We start from the raw sequence: 19,053 nt of genomic DNA on the forward strand, positions 1-19,053 counted from the left end.
ACCATCAGCAGAAAAGAGATCTTTGCCATCATGAAAGATTTCACCTTACCAGTAACCGTTACCAACCACATCATCCCCTAACAAGAACTCTGCAACCAACTCTTGCAGTTCTTCTGCAAAAAGACAACCTCCATATATGACAACTTCAACCCTCAACTGGACCCAACAGACTGCATAGCAAGACTCCCTGACATTTCCAAAGAAACAACTACATCCACTTGGCCAGACATCACCACAGAAGAAACCTCCGCCACCATGCAGTCCATCTACTCTGGGTTCCATGGGAGCCTTGCCCTCGCCACACCTTTACCAGAGGACTTTGACCTATCAGCTTAGCTCTCACCCTGCGCCTCAAGGCCTCCATCTCCTCTGCCACCCTCTCAGATACATAGATACACGCCATAGTTCTCTTCTGATGAAAAAGCCTTTTGCAGCCCCTTCAACGCTCGCCAAATACCTACCCATCCCCTTGCTACAATGCCTGGATAATGTCCTAGAAAAACTGATCAACAAATGCCTCACCAACAATCTGAACCAATAACAACTCTTTGACACCAAACAGTCCGGCTTCAAACCTAACCACAGCATGTAAAGAGCCCTCATTGCCACCAAGGATGACACTGGCATTATCATGGACAGAGGAGAGAGAGATGGCTGTCCTTATCCTCCTGAACCTTTCTGCTCTATCCTGACTGGATGGACCCCCTCAGTCTGCCAGGCGCATACCCCTCGGACGCCCGCAAGCTCATCTGGGGAGTACTGCAAGAATCCTCACTGACCCTGATCTCCTTCAACGCATACATGATCCCTCTTGCTAGCATCATACGCTCCCATGACATTGACGTCCTCTCCTGTGCCAATAATACTCATCTCTTGCTCTCCCTCAAGGACAAGTCCCAAACATCCGATACAAGTTCACTGCCTGCATGACCAATGTCTCCGACTAGATTAAGATCAACTGCCTTAAAAGCAACACAGTCAAGTCAGACGTTGTTATCTTAGGGAAGAGCCCATTGCCATAGGACTCCACCTAGTGGCCAGCTAAGCTAGGAGCCACTACCACCCCCACCTCCCATGCCAAGAACATCAGAATCATCACTGGCAGCAAGCTCAACTTGACAACCCAAGTCTACGGCGTGACAGCCTCATGCTTACTCACCCTGAAGATGCTAAGGAAAATCTCGACCAGCACACACCAAACCATCACTCACACCCTCATCACTAGCAATTTACACCACGGGAACACGCTCTGTGCTGGGCTCAGCAAACAACTCACCAGATGACAACAAATTCAAAACTTGGCTGCAAACTCCTCACACACACCTTCAAACCATTACACAACAATTGCCTGGCCTACCTCAATAACTGTATCTCCTTCCACAAACCATCCAGACGCCTCCGCTTGGCAGGACTAATTCTTGCACACATCCCAGGCATAGGCAGGACCAGATCAGATGTCAGAGCTTCCTCTTCAATTCTTCCATAGAAGAAATGAATTCTGAAGCAAGAGTCTAGTAAAGCAAAGTGATGAAAAGGAGCACAGCAAATTTAAAAATACTACGGTATTGGCTGAGACTTTGGTCGAATGGCCAAATACATTTGTACTCAACCTCACTTTTCGAGCTAAAGCTATGGATAATGTTTGTACCCTGCATTAGCTAAAATATGTAAAGTTTGTGTTTTATTCTACTAGATTACATAATATGTCGTACAATACAGAATCCATCCCATAGGGATCAGTGAAATTGGTTAAAATCAACATATTGAAATTTACAATTGCGATTTTATTGACCAATAGTTTTTGTGGGAAGTGGTCTTCAAGATCAGATATTTGCCCAGCTCTCAAGGCCCCCGCTGAAACTGAGGCGCATTTACAATTTTTATGCACAGCATATTGTCACCTCAGTTTTTACTGTCAGTCAGAACTTGGCCATAAGACAATATACAAGTGCACCGAAGGTTTTTAAATCAGACATAAATTAAGTGATAGTCTTTGATCTGTCCAAATTCTTATATTCCACGTGGTGTTTAAGGCAGAGTTTAAGTGGATAAGCGATGCTTTTTATAGTATTTTTGTATTAATTTCTTTATTGAAAGTAGGCATTGATTTTTATGTTCACAATGTTTTATAGTACTGTATTTAATATATTTAGATGTTTTGTGGGGACTTCCCGCAAAATCAACAGAAGACATATGTGGAATTCGATATAGAAAACACACACACATGCACACGCACACAGTTTTTGTCCTCGATATTTTGTCTACAATAGTAAGATTTAATGACATTCAGTACTCAATATACAGCACCCACGCCTTCACGAGTGACGCTGTGCAATCACCAGCGTGTTTGGGTACAACCTTTGTCTTCTGTCTCAACATTTGACAACAACGTTTTATGAGCCGGCCCCCCTCACTCAACAATACCATGAATGTAAATCCAGGGGTCTTACTCTCATCTGGGTTGGGGGCAGCCAATATGGCACTGTGCTTCCTCTTGACTTCCTCAACATTCTCTGCAATTTTATCAATAAAGCCTCGAATTTCTTCCACCTGATAGAGAATACAGAGAAAAAAGATATGTTGAGGTAAATAACCCTCCAGATCCACCAGCAGTAGGCATCTGAGTTCTCTGCACTCACTCTACACCTCAAAACCCTTGAACGTACTTGTTCAAAGAACTCATCCATGAAGCGGTCGCGATCCACACTGACCGCCACTTCATCATCTTCATCGCTGTCCTTTGCCTGCAAAGACACAAACCCACAGATTAAAAAACTATCTGCATTCCACTCAGGAAAATACATTCACATCTAATTGTAATGATCGCCAAAGTACACAAACACACAGGTGTCTAAAAAAATCCACTTATGATTTCTAATGCTAGCCACATGTGGGGCAGGCCTTCGAGATCCCTGTACTCACAGACACTAAACCAGAGGAGTGTGAGATGTGACACCATGAGAGAGACATCATTTGTTGATGCAGCCCTATAGGATACTGACACTTTGTGACTTAGGAACTGACATGTCACACCCAAGCAGTTTTACTTTCAATGATTTCTGTACATTTATATTGCTTTAATTAAAAACGGCATGCTGTTCAACCACAGCCATTCTGCATGCCCATGCTATACTTGGGCCTACACTGTACTCGTTCTTCTGAAGTATTTAGATTTTTTTGTATTTGCACTTGTGAGTATTAACAAAAGACTAGTTCGTCTGAGAAAGAAACTGTTACTTACCCTCAAACCATCTGTTCACAGTGTGTAGGGCTGTAGATTCACACACAATGTATAATCCTGTCCTCTAGTTTTGGGAGTAGATGTTTACATGTTATTTTTGTTCGAAGTTGTTTTCAGGTCACAAGACCTGTTGTGAATCCACCCTCAGTCCACAATGCTCCAGGACAAAGAATTCACTTCAGATTGTTTTCAGCTCTGGTGGGTGAGTAGTGTAAGGGGAGTGTGGTGTCAAACACAGAGCAGTAAGTAGTTTGCATTGGTTATAGAGGTAGTGTTAAGAGTATTTGTGAGTACTGCTGGCTTCCAGGGAGGAGGCTACACGAGTCTACAGCCCCACAAGTTACGCACAGATGGTTACAGGGTAAGTAACCCCTTCTGTTTGTAGCATCTGTGACTGTAGATACACATGAGCTGCACAGAATATAAAGCAGTTCATCCCCTAAATGGTGTCTAGCGAGTTGATACTGCAGATGTTTAAAATAAGGTTTTCTGATCAATCAGCGCACTAAAACTTGCTGGCAGGCTTGGATGTCCACACATTAGAGTTTGGTGAAAGTGTGCGGTCTTGACCATGTAGCAGCTTTACAGATGTCCGCGAAGCGAATGTTTCCTATGAAAGCCATAGTGGCTCCTTTTTAGGTCTGGGGTTAGCCAAGAGATTTCAGTTTTAAAATAATTATATATATGTAGATTATGCTTGCCTAAAAAGCCTTTCAGCGAGCTCTGTTCCTTCATTTCTCTGTTACTGCATCATTACCATTTTGCTTCCTCTCAGTACAGCATGCAGCATGGGGCAATGGCTCAGCCTACTTCAGCCACAGGCTTACTTCACTTTCGGTGACTGCATTTTGCTCATTCACAAGAAGCACATCCGCAAGCAAGGTTGTACACTACAGTTTCAGTTTACTTTATTGGTTTACTCTAGCCTTTGTAATGGCAGGAAACGTTCTACCAGCTCGTCCTGTGAGCACAGGGCAAATTCCAACTTTATCAGTTCCTGCCTCCTTCAAATGCAGTTGCAAATTCCTTTTGGAGTGCCCTTTGTTTATCTGACTGCTGCTGCTTCAGAGCCTACCAGACTGTGTCAATTTGAGACTTTCTTTTGTAAAAGTATCCTGTTTTTAAGAATGTGCACAATAAAGTGCATTTATAACTCTAATTCTCTATGTCGTGATGGAATGTATTTTAAGTGACGATTAGAATTATACTGGTAAACCAATCTTGTCTGTATTTTCTGCCTGTATGGCTTTTCTAGTTTGCTTATAGTGTTCTTGTTTGTTGTGTTTATTTAGACATTGAACTATTATAGTACCAATTGAAGAATGTGCGGTTTATTCAAATTTGCTGAATTTGCTGTATTGTCGATCTATCTATTATTGCAAATCCATCTATCTATTCATCTGTCTGTCTATCTTTGTCTATCTCTTTACCTATCTATTGTTATCTATTTATCGTTGCCTATCTATCGTTGCCTATCTATCTCTCATTGCCTATCTCTCTTTGCCTGTCTATCTAAAGCTTCTCTATGTATGCAACCATGTCTGTCTAGCTATCTATGCAACCATCTCTACCTATGCAACAATCTATCTATTATCACAAATCTATCTGTCCGTCCGTCTGTCTCTCTCTCTTTGCATATAAATCTATGTTGCAAAGTCATTTGATGCCCTGGGCACCCTCCAACATTTTGCTGACTGGTACTGGTGGTAACTGAATCTGACTGACCTTGGGCTCAGCCTAACCAGGGCCAGTGCCAAGCTGAAAGGAACACATTCGAATACAGTTAAAACATGTAGCATACACTATGGTACACACTGTGGTATGGCGGGATACCCCTGTAGTTGGCATGATCTACCCCATAAGACCCTAGAATATAATAGTGCAGGGGATTGAAACTACCTAGACGTCCCCAGTACCCTGGGGCATGGCAGTTTGGAGGCCAGCAGCTTTCTCTTGCATGTGTGCACTGCTGAAGCCTGAGGTCAGTTTAAAAACAGCCCTGGGTGCCAGCACTGCTTTTAAAATGTAAATTGTGCCCAAACTCGACTTTGGTGGTAGGGGCACTTAAAAATGAATAACCTACAATGCTTTGGCATATTAGGGACCCCCAGGGTCTCCCCTAGGTAACCCAGGGGTGGGGGGTCAGATATGTATAAGGTACACCCTTATAAAATGAGTTTTTATATGCCTTGGTAAAGTGAAATTTCACATTTCACTCCCCACATTGTGGTAAAGTGCTGCTCAAATTCGACTTTGATGCTAGGAGCACTGTGGAAAGAGGATCTGCAATATTTCTGCAGATTCAGAACCTCTAAAGTCTCCCCTAGTTGCACAGGGGGTCGGGCCCTGTAGAAATTAGGGAAATACTTATAAAATATGTTTCTATAAGTCCTGGTGCAAGAAAACTGACCCAAGTCATTTTCCCCATTAGAAATCCCAGGCCCTATAGGTTAACATTGCAGGAAGTTATTAAATATTAACTCCTGATAGGAAGGAGATAGAACTTCTGTTCGAAGACTTCTCAGAATAGTATTGCTAAGTCCAACAATATCATATTGTTGAATTTCTCCTAAAGTGTACATACAAGAAGTTATCCGACTTTCTTGTTTGTAAGTCCAAATTCAGCCTTCCAGTGGTCTGCCCTGATTGGTCAGAGTTAAGTGGATTAGCCAGGCTGCTTTGAAGAGGTGATAAAGATCCCCTGGGGTTACCAGCTCTGCTGAGAGGGCAGTGTGCTGTTCCATAGGAATGCTGGGTCAGGGAGTGGAGTCAAACCATGCTCTTCAAAGGCAGAGGGGAGGCCTGGGTGTCAGTTACACTTTTACACTTTTGACCCAGAGTCAGGGCTAGGCTTAAGGAAGTTATGTGCACATGGTAGTGGGAGAGTCTAGGAAAATAAGCCATCCCTGGGGGTGTGTTTAGCCAGGTCTTGACTCTCTGCTGAAAAATCAGCCATTATGGATTTGGAAGGTTTGATGCACTCTGGGATAAAATAATGCCACACTCTACAGGATGTGGTCATCGCTTTGAGGAGGTACCCTGCTCCCATTGGTCAGGAGTGACCTGCTGCTTGACCCAGAGAATTTTGAATAAGTATCTGAGAGGGGCAGAGCCCTCCAGATCTGCTGCTTGAAACTTACTGAAGCAAGAAGTGCCTTGCTGAGAAGATTTTGCTGTGTAAACAATTCTAAGGCCTGACCTCTGAAGACTGCACTATCTGAAATTGCAGCCCTGTGGATTACCTTGCTGGAAAGAAGTAAAGAGTGGACTCCCTGAAAGTTACAGGTGAAATGAGCTCATCTGGAACATTACCAACTAATTACGCAACCTGGAGAGCCACCAGTGGATTTATAAGGGTTTTGTACCAGTGGATTGTGGGAACTGAAGTCCTCAACTTTCAAGGACCCTCTTGGAGCTTCCAGACCCTAGGAGTAAGTTTGAGACACTTTGGGAGCTCTTGAGGAACTTCAGGAAGAAGTTCAAGAAGTTTGGAGAACTTTGGAGCAACTTTGAAAAAAAGCTCCATAGAGGGACCGACTCAACCTGGTCAGCCAGGCCACCTGCCTTCAACTAGGTTTGTTCCGCTAAAAGCTCCATCGCATCAACTTCCAGAGATTGACCGGGACTAGAGAAAATTTGAAGCCGGCGAACCCTCATCGGATCCAGCTACATGAAGAGCATCGGGGGACCCCGCGAGAAAAAGTTCCAGAAAAGTTTCTATGTCCGCTCGTAGAAAAGGTGACCGGGGGCAAACGCGAGAGCCAAGCCGCCTGCCTTCCATCGTGTGTCGGCCTGGATTCCTGGGTTGTCCCGCTGAAGCGAACGTGAAATATTTTCTAAGTCACTCCAAGGAAATTGACCGGGACCTCATCACAGGTCAAGCCGGCGAACCCTCACCAGATCCGGACTGGCTGGGAGCTTCAAGGGGCCTCGCGAGAAAAAGCTCCAGAAAAGTTTCTAAGTGTGAAGGTAGAAACTGAGACCGGGAGCTGTAACCGCTCAGAGGTCCATCACACCCGGCCTGAAACTTTGACTTTGCCCCGGTCTATCGCGAGCAGGTATCACAATATGGTGCTATAATCTTCTAAGTGCTTTATTTTACTAAAACTTTGAAAATTCATATCTCCGATTCCCTACATTGGATTTTTGTCGTTTTGGTGTCATTTTAAAGATAAAAATATTTCCTATTTTTATAAATTGGTGTTGGACTTTTATTATGTGTTGTGGCTTAATTATTTACTGAAATTGTGTTTTAAATGCTTTACATACCTGTCTTTGAAGTTAAGCCTGTCTGCTCGCAGCCATGTTACCAAGGGTTGAGCACAGGAATAATTTTCTAAGACCTATGCTGAGTCCTACCATGTGTTAGTGGCTGTATTGCCAGTGGCAGACCTACATTTGCCCCTACCAATAACCCACTTTCCAACTATCTATCTATTTATGCAACCTTCTCTATCTAGCTTTCTATCAATGCAATGGTCAATTTATCTTTCTATCTATCTATTTATCTATGCAACAGTATCTATTTATACATGGTGCACACCCATACACAAAGTAGTTCCTTTTGGTGCCAGGGACTACTCGGGTAATGGGCCTTTTTTGACACTACAAATATAGTTTTTCCTTTAGCAAATGCTTTTTTTAAACGAATGAGGGCCACCAACAACAACTTTTTGCAAAAACCAAGACAGAACAAAATTAGAATTGCCAAAGCCAAAAGGCTGGCTGCAGTGCCAGACTTAATGGCTTTGCCAGTGCTTGTCTAATTGTGGGATATGCTTTAGGCGGCACAAGCAATATGTGCATGGCCTTCACTTAACAAATACTTATGCATTTCCTAATCCTTCTGACAATGCCAGCCTTAGAAATAGGATTACCTATGTTTAGCTTAGCAATCATCCCATCTTATGGATGGAGTTGGCTCTATCAAAGTAATAGGTGAGTTTGCACTCAATACCTAATGTTTGTTATTGCCTTTCGTTACAGAGTTTGGATGCAGGAAGAAGAGGGGCAGCTCAGTGGTTAACATGAAATGGAAAACCCCCTTTGGTAGGAACTTGGGAGTTAGTTCTGAGGTCTCAGAGAAGTGATGACCACTACAAAGGCCATTCTCCATGACAAGAACTGCATGTCACAAGAGTGCACTGGTTCAAAGGGTAGGCCCTTAAGCCTAGTGAGGACTCAACTTAATTTCCAGACAAGCCCTGGGGGCATCTTTGGTGGAAAGACTCTTCAGAGGCCTTCCATGAAGGTGTTAATGACCTGGATTTTAAACAATGACAGAGGTTTCCTATTTTATAGGTAGGTTGCAACCACAGCCAGATGTAACAAAATAGAGGTGTTTGGTAATTCTGCACTCTGCAACTGTAACAAGTAGCAGATGATATCTATCACAGACACTTTAAGGGAGCATACATGTTTGTTAATGCAGCTGTAGACAAAGCTTTTCCAGTTTGCAGCGCAGCAGGTGCGTGCAGTAGCCTTACACGCTAAATGCAGGATTTGCATGCACTTCCGGGAGTTTGAGGTACCCAAACTCTAGGACCTCAGATGCCAGATCGCTAAATTAAGATGTCTGGATGCGTGAGCTGACCTGGATACTGAGATAAAAGATCCTGCATCAGTAAAAGCTTTATTTGTGGATGTACTGAAATCTCTAGAAGCATGGAGTACCCTGGTTGTCTCACCCAAGTTGATGCCACCAAAATGAGGGTCACTGACATGCGCCTTTTCTGACCAAATACAGGATCAAGGTAGGGGAAAGGCATGGGCATATATCCCTAATCAATCATCCATCCATCCTTCCATTGCCCATGGCCTGTAGATTTAGGAACCTGGAGGTGAAACTTTGGCATATTGTTAGGGTGGGAGACGACTACTTTTAAAAGTACGGTTGGAGGACTTTGGAATTCATTTCCCACTCATGGACTTGTTGATGAGTCTTACTTATCAGGCCTGAAAAGATGTTGTTCTCGCCTGGGGAATAATCCGCTTGAACCAGAATCTGGTAGCTAATGGCCCAGTGCCATATGTTATGAGCCAACACAGACAACTAGGAAGAGTGTGGTCCCCTGATTCTGGATGTAGCTGTCATGGTGTCAGTCTTTATGTGGACTGCCTTGCCTCGATTTAGTGTGCTGAAAGCTCCGAGTACCAGGAGGATTGCCATGAGTTCTAGGTATCTGATGTGGTAACTCGGTTGTTGAGGAGTCCAGGTATCGCTTATTGTCCTGTGGTTGAGATGTACTCCCCAACACGAGTGCCGCATTTTTGGTAATGATTACTTGCAGGATTGGGGCAAAGGAAAGGCCTGCTAATTAACAAGTTGAAGTTGTTCTACCATAAGGGAGTGTATTTGGTCCTTTATCAACACCCGAATCTCCAATGACCCTCCTCCGCCTATGACCATTACCTCGCTAGACACTTTTGCAAAGGGAGCATGTGCAACCTGGGGTGCAAGTACTATTGCGATATTAAATATATACAAATGGAGAGGCAAACACAACCAATTTATGAATGTAGTGAGATCAAGAAGCAAGTGAATAAAAAGTCACAGGTCCCAGTTGATGTGTTGGTTTCTTTTCTTTATTAATTTTTCTTGTATCTTTGTCTCTCAGAAATAGCACAACCAACACGTTTCACCTTAAAGAAGGCTTCATCAGGGAATATAAGTGACTAAACCACTCGAGAAGAAACAAACAATATTTCTCTTCAATGGATAGTCCGACTTATTTGAGCTCTTTCACAATTGCTACAGGTTGTAGTACCACAGTTTCTCAATGCTTCCATTAATCGAGGATATGGGCAGAGTAAGGCCCATGCACGTGTCATCAAATCCCCATGGAAGTCATACAAAAGACAATTCGCTTTCGTGTTAGTAAACGTAATGGTCAGAATATACTTCCATGCATCATCGGTTATGCGTGGAAGTAAATTCTGACCATTACGAGTGTTTTTTTCACTTATATGCCCTGATGCAGCCTTCTTTAGGTGAAACGCCTTGGCTGCTGTATTTCTGAGAGAAAAAGATATAAGAAAAATTAATAAACAAAAGAAACCACCACACCAACCGGGACCAGCGACTTTTTATTCACTTGCTTCTTGAACTCGCTACATTCAGGAATTGGTTGTGTTTGCCTCTCTATTTGTATATGTTTAATGTTTAAGTTTGCTCAATGAGCAGCTGACCATTGAGATGAGCAATGTGCAAATACGATACACTATATATGTGACAATTCCAGGTAGAGCAGCTGTCTAAATCCCTGGCTGGTTCCCCGATCTTGTTTACTATTGCGATATAAGGACTCATCATCCCCAACAGTCTCATCACCATCGTTACAGGGAGGGGATTCCTGTCGGAAAAATGGGGGAGCAGTTTTGGAATGCCATGACCCTGTCTTAGTTGGGACAGGTTTCATGTGGCAGTAGTAAATATCGACCCCCCCACACACCCCCACCCAAAAAGGCAGGATCCACTAGGACTGGAGGTGGAGATTTTGAGCATGAATGATGAACCCTAGTCTGTAAAGCAAAGACGCTGCTGTTTGAGTGTGTGCTAGCCATTGCCATCTGCTGCAGATCTTGACCAGCCAGTCATCAGCCATGGAAAGATATGAATGGTGCTTCTGCGCAGATACGCTACCAGCACTGCTAGGCACTTTGTAAACCCCTTGGTTCTGTAGTGACCCCGAAAGGTAGTACTTTGTAGTGCTGTCCACTTACCACAAAGCAAAGGTATCAGTGGTGGGCTGGATGTCTGGCATGTTAAAATAGGCGCCCTTCACCTTGAGGGCCGCTATGAAGAGCGAGGGGATGATTTAAGGGCCTAAGATGCAGGTTTGGCCTTAAGGTGTCATCATTTTTGGAGATTCAAATGTACAGGAAGTAAACTAGCTTGATGCACTGTTGTGGGGGCACATTTGAAGAGGACTGCCTGCATCTCTTCCTTCAGCAGGCGCAGAGGGTTGCGTGATCAGGAGGAATTATGGGGGAGTCACTTTTTTGAGGCAGAGGCATCCCTGTTTGAGCATCCTCTAATCTTACTTCTTCTGTTGCCCTTCTATCACCCTTACCAACAGGTTTAGCTTTTTTGGGCTGATGGAAGCTATGGTGCTGCTGGTAACCTTGCCTATGGGAGGCCTAAAGTGCTTTTGTGCCCTCTTCTTGCATTAAATTACAAAAGGCGGAGTGAGGTGCAGAGATCTGCAGGACACCCATCATTTTGGTTGTCTCCATGCCCTTCTTTATATTTTCGAGCTTGCTATCGATCTGCTCCCTGTCAAAGGGAACACAATAAAAGCTGCTAAACCTCTGGCTGGAAGCCAGAAATATGCCGCCAAGCATGGTGCCGCAAGAGGATTAGAATGATAATCTCCCAGGAGGCAGAGTCTGCAGCATTCAACACACACCTAACTTTTGCAGTGAAAATCCCCCTTCCCTCTGCTGCCAGTTCCTGCCCCTTTTACACTGACCCTCATAGCTCATAGAGGTGTTTGATCAGCTCCTTTATTTCCTTCCAACAGAATTTGCAAGGACAACAGAGTTAGCAATCCCCACCTGCAGAGAGGGCCCCACCTTAACACACTTCCCTGCTGCATCTGGTCATCTCCTCTCCTTCTCTGGAGGAGGGGCGTCCACAGTTGCCTAAGCGGAGGCTCATTTTCTTGCGTTGAGGACAACGGGGGAGTCAGACAGGACATAGCTCCTAATGTACACCAGGTCCCCTTGGGATGCATGAAATGCCTTTTTAACCCAGAGATGACAACCCCTGCCTTTACTGGGTCATTAATGTTTCTTGGGGCAATCTTAAACCTTGTCTGTAGCACTGGGAGGTCCTGCACACACCTCTCAGCTATGGAGAGGCTTTCATGAGGTCATCCTCCTCTTGCATTATAACATTGTGCTGCTGTACAGCCCTCTGCATCCAGCTCCGACCCATGCAGGTAAGAGCGTTGGGCCGGTGAGAGGGGATTTCGACGAACGAGAACGATGGAAAATTAAATAAACAATTCATTATCCCGCGTCATCGTCCATCGAAATTCCCCTCACCCGGCCCCACCGTCCCACCGCTCTTACCTGCACGGCCGCTGCTGTGTGCGTCACTAAATGGTAAGCAGTAGTGTCCTCGGGTGGCAAAGTTTTAAAAGGAATAGGTCCAAGTATGGATTATCTGGAGGGTCCACGTAGTCCTCACATGGGCCTCCCTCCCCTTTGGGCTCAGGGCTCATAGTAAAGGGCTCTGAGGGGGTATGGGGCTTCCTGGTGGGACTCAATGTGAACTGACTGAAGCATGGGTTGTGAAGTCTGTTGCTCTTGAGTTGTGTGTGGATGTGGCACTGGAGGTGGTGGCTGAGGAATCCTGGGTGCAGGAGATAGTTGTGGCAGACTTATAGCCCAGTCCCGAACGCTCTTTGGTGAAGGAAGATGCAGAGGAGAGTATCAAGGGACTGTTTCTCTTCAAAGGGAATGGACATAGGTAGGAAAAGGAGCAGCGCGGTGGCTAATTCTGCAGCGCCGCACTGCGTCAATTCAGAAACACAGGCATGCGCCAAATTTACAACAATACGACGCACCCCCGTGTTTACCCTTGCGGTAGCACCAACACAGAAACCCCTGCGCCATACTGCCCTAACGTGCAGGAAGGTGTCCCTTCCTGCACATAAACAATCAGTATGGGGATTTGCTAATTCAAGGTGTGCTGCATTCTGCAGCACCCATAGAAGTAACAACTCGCCATTATTGTATGATTGTTTATGTGCAGGAAGGGACACCTTCCTGTACATAAACAATCACTAAAGGAGTTTTGCTCTTTCTATGTGTAAAGGAAAAGTATTCCTCATCGGTGCGCCAGTCTAACGCTTGCTTTTGAACAGTGTTCGTTTTTGGCTGGCGCTGCCTCAGATTTACATATCCTTGTAAATCTGCGGCAGTGTCAAAAAGCAGTGGGTGTTGCTATGGAACGCCCAACGCAACACCCATTGCACTTCCTTCCACGCAGAAAACTGCGTGAAAGGATACCATATTTACAAGGCGGCGTTAAGCAATGCAAGGTGGCTTAGCCCCACTTTGTAAATATGGTGCAGGGCATTGCGCCACCGGAACGTCGTAAAAAGTGACATTCCGGTGGCACAATCCCCTTGTAAATATGCCCTTTAGGTGCCCCTTTTTGGGGATCTGAAGGTCATGTGTGGGTGCTCATGTGAAGGTGGTATGGTGAGAATCTTCACTGTGGAAGGGTGAAAAGAACACTTTTGTAGTTGTCCATGAACTCCGGGACCTGGAGTTTGCTTGCGGCCGAGCCCGGTGTCAATCTAGGTGTCAGTTTGGCCGATGTTCTTGGAGTCAACTTCTGCTCCGATGCGGGTTTCTCAGTTACTTGAGGTTAAGGGGGTGGTTACAGATGGCATGGCTTGGCGGCCTTTGCTGAGGGTTTGCTTAGAGTCAAGGGCATCGCTCAAGGTCGAGCAGTAACCGGGGCTGGAGCTGGACCAAAGGTTGGTGCCAAAGACCTCTTCCAGCAAAGATTTCAGGTGAATTCTAAAGCTGCATTGTGTAGTGCTCCCAGCACCTCTACTGTCAGAACCCAAGGGTCCTTTCGAGCTGAAATGCTTAACAGGCAATGCAGAGAACCTTGGGTGATGAGCACAACCCGACCTTAGCAATTTTGTGTTGCACCTAGTGCAGAACTGGGAGGGTATTCTCTCCATAACACCCCCAACAAAGTCATTCTCTAGATGCAACTTTAACAAACAAGAAGAGGGCCCCTGTAGGGACAAATGCCACAGCAGTTAGACAGGGGAAAGCAGAAGCAACAACAAAGGCCTGCCCAGTCAGTTTAACTGGCGGAGCATCTCGCCACCTTCAGGATGCTGAACAGTCATCTGGGAGTCACAATACATGTACTACTTCCAGTAATTTAGAAAGAAATCAAGAACAATACTTTCAATATCGAAATTTCCATTCAGTAATAATATTTATTATTATGAAATTCATATGAAAATAAATACATATGCAAACGTCAACATCAAAAAGAAAAAATCTTTGTGTATATCTCCAAATGTACATACATCAATAACATTCCGGGAAAAATCTTCATGCTCTGGAAAACAAAAACTGTCACCCCCTGAACACTCGACTCATCACTCATAACAATCATACCTCAAGCATTCCTAAATAAAGACATACAGGACTTGGAAGAGAAACTTAGACAGACTAATACATGAGAGGATGCTAAGAGAAAACTGGTGCAGGCCAGGAAACAAGATGCGAGGACCATAATATCGGTTTAATGATACATGTAATTGAAATATTGCAATAATTCAGAAATACTATTGATATATGTATAAAACTGAGTGACAACTAGGCTTCTTGCCTGTGCGCAAATCAAAAAGTTATCATCTGAAGGGAGAGTTGTGCTATCTACCTTATTTTGTAGTTCTTGTTTCATAGTTTTTTGTCATTTTGACTTTGTTTTAGATGATTGAGGTATGATTGTTGTGAGTGATGAGTTGAGTGTTCAGGGGATGAGAGTTTTTGTTTTCCAGAGATTGAAGAATTTTCCTTGAATATTCTTGACGTATATAAATGTGGGGATAAAAAAAAGCTTTTTTCTTGTTGATGTTTGTATATGTATTTGTTTTCATATGAATTTCATTATAATAAATGATACTGACTGGAATTTTCGATATTGAAAGTATTGTTCTTGATTTGTTTCGAAATGACTGAAAGTGGTACATATATTGTGACTCCCAGATGACTGTTCAGCATCCCGAATGCGGCGAGATGCCCGCCAGTAAACGCACCGGGCAGGCCTTGTTTTGCTTCGTGGATTCTCTAGATGCCCCTGAGTTCTCGGTAGAAAGTCACTGCAGGTGGCACCGAAGAGCTTCACCATCGTCCAGATGGCTGGCACCAAACCTCCTGGATAACAAGCATATCTCCTGCATCTTTTCAAGGTTCCCTCCATCCTTCTCTTGAGAAAGCCCAGCGCCTGCCGCGACTCCCACTGGCTGAGTTCCAGCTTCGGTTATGTGTACCTCTTCCACTGCTGCTTAAGAGATGACAAAGTATAAACAGTGATGATTTGTGGGCGGCCTCCTCAGTCTATCTTTAATAGCTCGTGAGGTGAAGCGTTGTCTGAGTGATTATTTTTATTTTTACTTTAATAAACCAGCTTTAGACTTCCAAGTAGGCGTATAAACGCTGGCTACTGAGAGGAAATTCAAAGATGTCCCATCCTTGTTGTGTAGCTCTCTGGCATACAGCCTGAGGTGCAAGCCATCAGCGGGACCCCTCGCCTAACACCCCCAGGCATGGAAGGACACCCGCCCACAGACAATGCCATGAAACGAGCTCTCAAACAGCAGATGTTTTAAGTTTAGTGGAGTTTAGTTTAAAATTCGGTGTTGTTCATGGTACATCTAGGTCTTACAGACCACTGGTGCCGTCTATTATTACATATCCCAAACACCTACAAAAGGAAACAATTCAATTAGGAAATGTGTATAGATCCGGTGCAGTTCAAATCAGCTCCAAAAATATAATCAACGGAGCCAAAATCATATTTTAAAATATCCGTCCCCAACTTGATCATTCAACCCATGGACACACCGTATATCACTCTAGTTACAGGCACTACTCCAGCCTGGCCACTCAGATACACAGTTTTCCAGAGAAAAGCTCATGGCCATTCTAAACAAAGAGAGTTTGCTCTACGCGCCACATGCTGCACCTTTACTGCTGGCAGGGGTGATCTCGTGCCAGCCTGGGGGTGGCAGGACCACAGTTTGCTTTGTAGTAGAACTAGCCACACAGAGGCAATATATCGCAGTCTCGCCAAATCTTCTAGTAATCAGCCAAGACTTCTCTAACCATGCGCCTCCCCAACCCTTCTCTCTACAAAATGTGAACTGAGCGGTCAGTATTCATAAACCCTTCAATACCGGTCATGTCTCTCCCTATTAATGAGTTACTGAAAAGTCCCCTGCAAGCAAATAACATTTGTAGATTAGGCAGAGAGTGACCGAGCCAATAGTTTTGGCTTCTCTTCATTAAAAACCTCTCTCAAGCTTCAGTTATTCACAAAAATAAGAACCCCAGGTGGGGTTGCCACATGATTCCATTCAACTTTGTAGTCCTGGGCACGTACTGAACAAATCATTATTTCAGGTATTTCAGTCCAATCGTTTCAATTTATTTTAACCAACAGGAACACCCAACGCCTCTCTTCACCCATCATAAATACCTTCTACCACCTGAAAGAAATAGGCCTTCAATCCATAACAGGCCCACTGTCCACCCCCCAATGAAGGTTTCCTCTTCACCGAAACGGTTATCTTGGTGAAGTCACGGAATATGTGTCCATCAGTACTGCTACACTTGGAACCATTATGAGATGGGAAGGTGAGGGGCGTGAATGCAAACATACACTGTGAGACTCAGACATTGGTCACCTCGCTCTGACCCCAGCCCTTCGATGACCCTCAGAGCTTTCATCCAGACTTTGAGAGACTTGAGTCACCCAAGGAAACCTCCCAAGCGGCCCCTGGCTGCCCCCAGATACCCGTCCCCAACTACAGTAAAGCAGAATGGAAGGGCTCGGGTGGCACAATCAGGGCAAACTAATGACAGCAAAAGCCGGTTCTGGTCAAATCGGGCACCCAGGAATGGATGGACCCGAGCCACGTGCCACGTGCCACACCGAAGGCCACCCTGTGTTTTCAGCCGACAGCACGTTTCCCTCGGAGCCTTGGAGCCTGCGATTTAAAACATCGTCATTGCCGGGGCGGCTGAGACGAGGAAACCGGAGGTAAATCCTCCGAGGGCAGAATGGGGCCCAGGCCTCGCGCTCGTGTGTGCCTCGACTATATTCTGGCTGTGGCTACAAGAAGGCATGCAGCCATTCACACTGCAGGGTATCAGTGTGATGTCGGAACACTGCATCCGGGCTTTACCATCTGCGTGGAGCAGCGAACGCTCTCTTCTGCCAGAGCAGGAAACGCGAGGCCTCGCACAAGAGAAAGTGACAGGAATCCCTCCTCGTCATGATCCATGGCTACTGCCAGTCTTCGCCACCCAGGGCACTGCCAACCACCTAGGGGCAGTGCCACTCGATGCCAAAACTTAACACCAATTTAAAAGGTTTCGCTACTTTATAAGTGAAAGTTAGTCTTCAATGAGAGTTTGGGTGTTCAGCTGTGCAGGTGAATGTGATAACCAGTCATCGGTTCGGTGGAGAAGTGCATAGATGAATGAGTAAACGCGTTAATCTGGGATGTGGAATTACGGTTAATTACGCAATTACTCCTGCTTGTGTAAATAAGAATAAAATACAATTTTAAAAAATTGGGGGGGGGGGGGGGGGGGAGGACCTACCCCAGAGCATATTTAGCAATTCTTGTCTGCTGCATTTAGCGCAAAATGCCTCCTCGCGTCCAGCTTCCTGCTTCCTGCTAGCTGGAGCACCCAGGTCTTCGTTTTATTTGCATAAGTAGCCCTTGGCTCACCCTGTCCTGCAGTCCCATTTTAAGGATTTTGGGCGGCCTGGGCAAGAACGTATTTTGGGGCCCATCTACAGAACAATCTGGAATCACTTTCTGACTTTCAGGTAATTAAAATTCTGAATTATATGCTAACCTTTCAGAAGTACAACAGCTGAAAGTTCAAGCTGTCCAGCCTCTGCCGGTCACACCGTAGTAAAAGAAAGCTTGAACAAGCATGGGCAAAGCAATTTCTTTTTGCGCTGCGATCTAGATTCCTTTTGTCTAGCAACAATATTTTATGAAGAATTCAGTACCTAACCAACCTGTTCCTCCCATTATGGGAAAGACAGGGTAAGGGTGACTTGGTGGCTATTCAAATTACCAGTTCATAACAAGAAATGAAGACGTTTGCCTACAGCACTTGCAACTGGTGCTTTCATCACTGAATAGTCCTAATCCCAAATAAACCCCTCTTCACAACTGGCATTCCCGCAGCACATTTAAAATCAAAGAACTGCTCAGAAGAGTTTCACCATTTCATTGGGTGAAATCTGATAGTTTCCCCCTTCATTCTATTCTCCCCCTTGTCGCTTCTCTCCTCTTTCAACATGTACACTGCTTTAGCTAGATAATGACCTCCGACTCTATTAAGGAAAAGAAATAGAAGGTGTGGGAGACTGTAGAAGGATGGAAATATAAAGAGAAGGGTGTAGTGAGAAGGGTGAAGTAGGGAGAGAATGGAGGTAGAGAAAGAGATGAGGTAAAGAGTGATACAATGGGGAGAGGTGTAATGTAAAGGGAGGAAGATGAGGTAGTCAGAATGAAAGATACAGAGAGAGAGAGAGAAAAAGAGTAACATATGTCGAGAAAGAGGAGTTGCGATATGGCAAGAGATAGGGAACATAAAATGTAGAGAAAGGAGTGGGCTACACCGAGAGGTTAAGTAGAGAGAGGGGGGTAAGGTAGACAGAGAGATAAGTTACAGAGGTATAGGTAAAATAGTGAGACAATTGTAGAAAGATGCAATGTAGAGAAAGTGGTGAGACAGAAAAAGGGGCAAAATGATAAGAAGTATTGAAACAGATCAGGTGAAGCGAGAAAGGTATACTTTTTAAAGGGCAGAAAGAGAGAGGAGGTGTGGAGAGAAAAGGGATGAAGGAGCGAGACAGATGCAGTAGAGATAGAAGTAGCATTGATAAAGAGTTAGAGATGGGGAGACAGTTACGAGATACACTGAGGTGGAGATAGACGGATGAAGTAAAGAGAGATGAAGTGGAGAAGGTAAGTTGGAATAGAGAAGGAGGTGCAAAGAAGTGTGTGGTACGGACAGAG

The 19,053-nt window shown here is 44.7% G+C and overlaps 1 protein-coding gene across 2 annotated transcripts in view; it reads right to left on the reverse strand.

Moving 5' to 3' along the window:
* Positions 1–19,053, reverse strand: part of STX1A (syntaxin 1A) — a 912,703-nt gene that overhangs the window by 584,843 nt on the left and 308,807 nt on the right. For both annotated transcript variants that reach the window (XR_014980056.1, XM_085649675.1), the window contains exons 2-3: positions 2,667–2,744; positions 2,451–2,550 (exon numbers count right to left, since the gene is read on the reverse strand). Coding sequence is in view for 1 of the 2 variants with exons in the window: in XM_085649675.1 (XP_085505801.1) it covers positions 2,451–2,550; positions 2,667–2,744 (178 nt within the window). In the remaining variant the exon portion in view is untranslated. The remainder of the gene's footprint in view (positions 1–2,450; positions 2,551–2,666; positions 2,745–19,053) is intronic.

This window comes from Triturus cristatus, chromosome 3_2 (assembly GCF_964204655.1).
Source record: "Triturus cristatus chromosome 3_2, aTriCri1.1, whole genome shotgun sequence".
In the NCBI taxonomy this organism is placed as follows: Eukaryota; Metazoa; Chordata; class Amphibia; order Caudata; family Salamandridae; genus Triturus; species Triturus cristatus.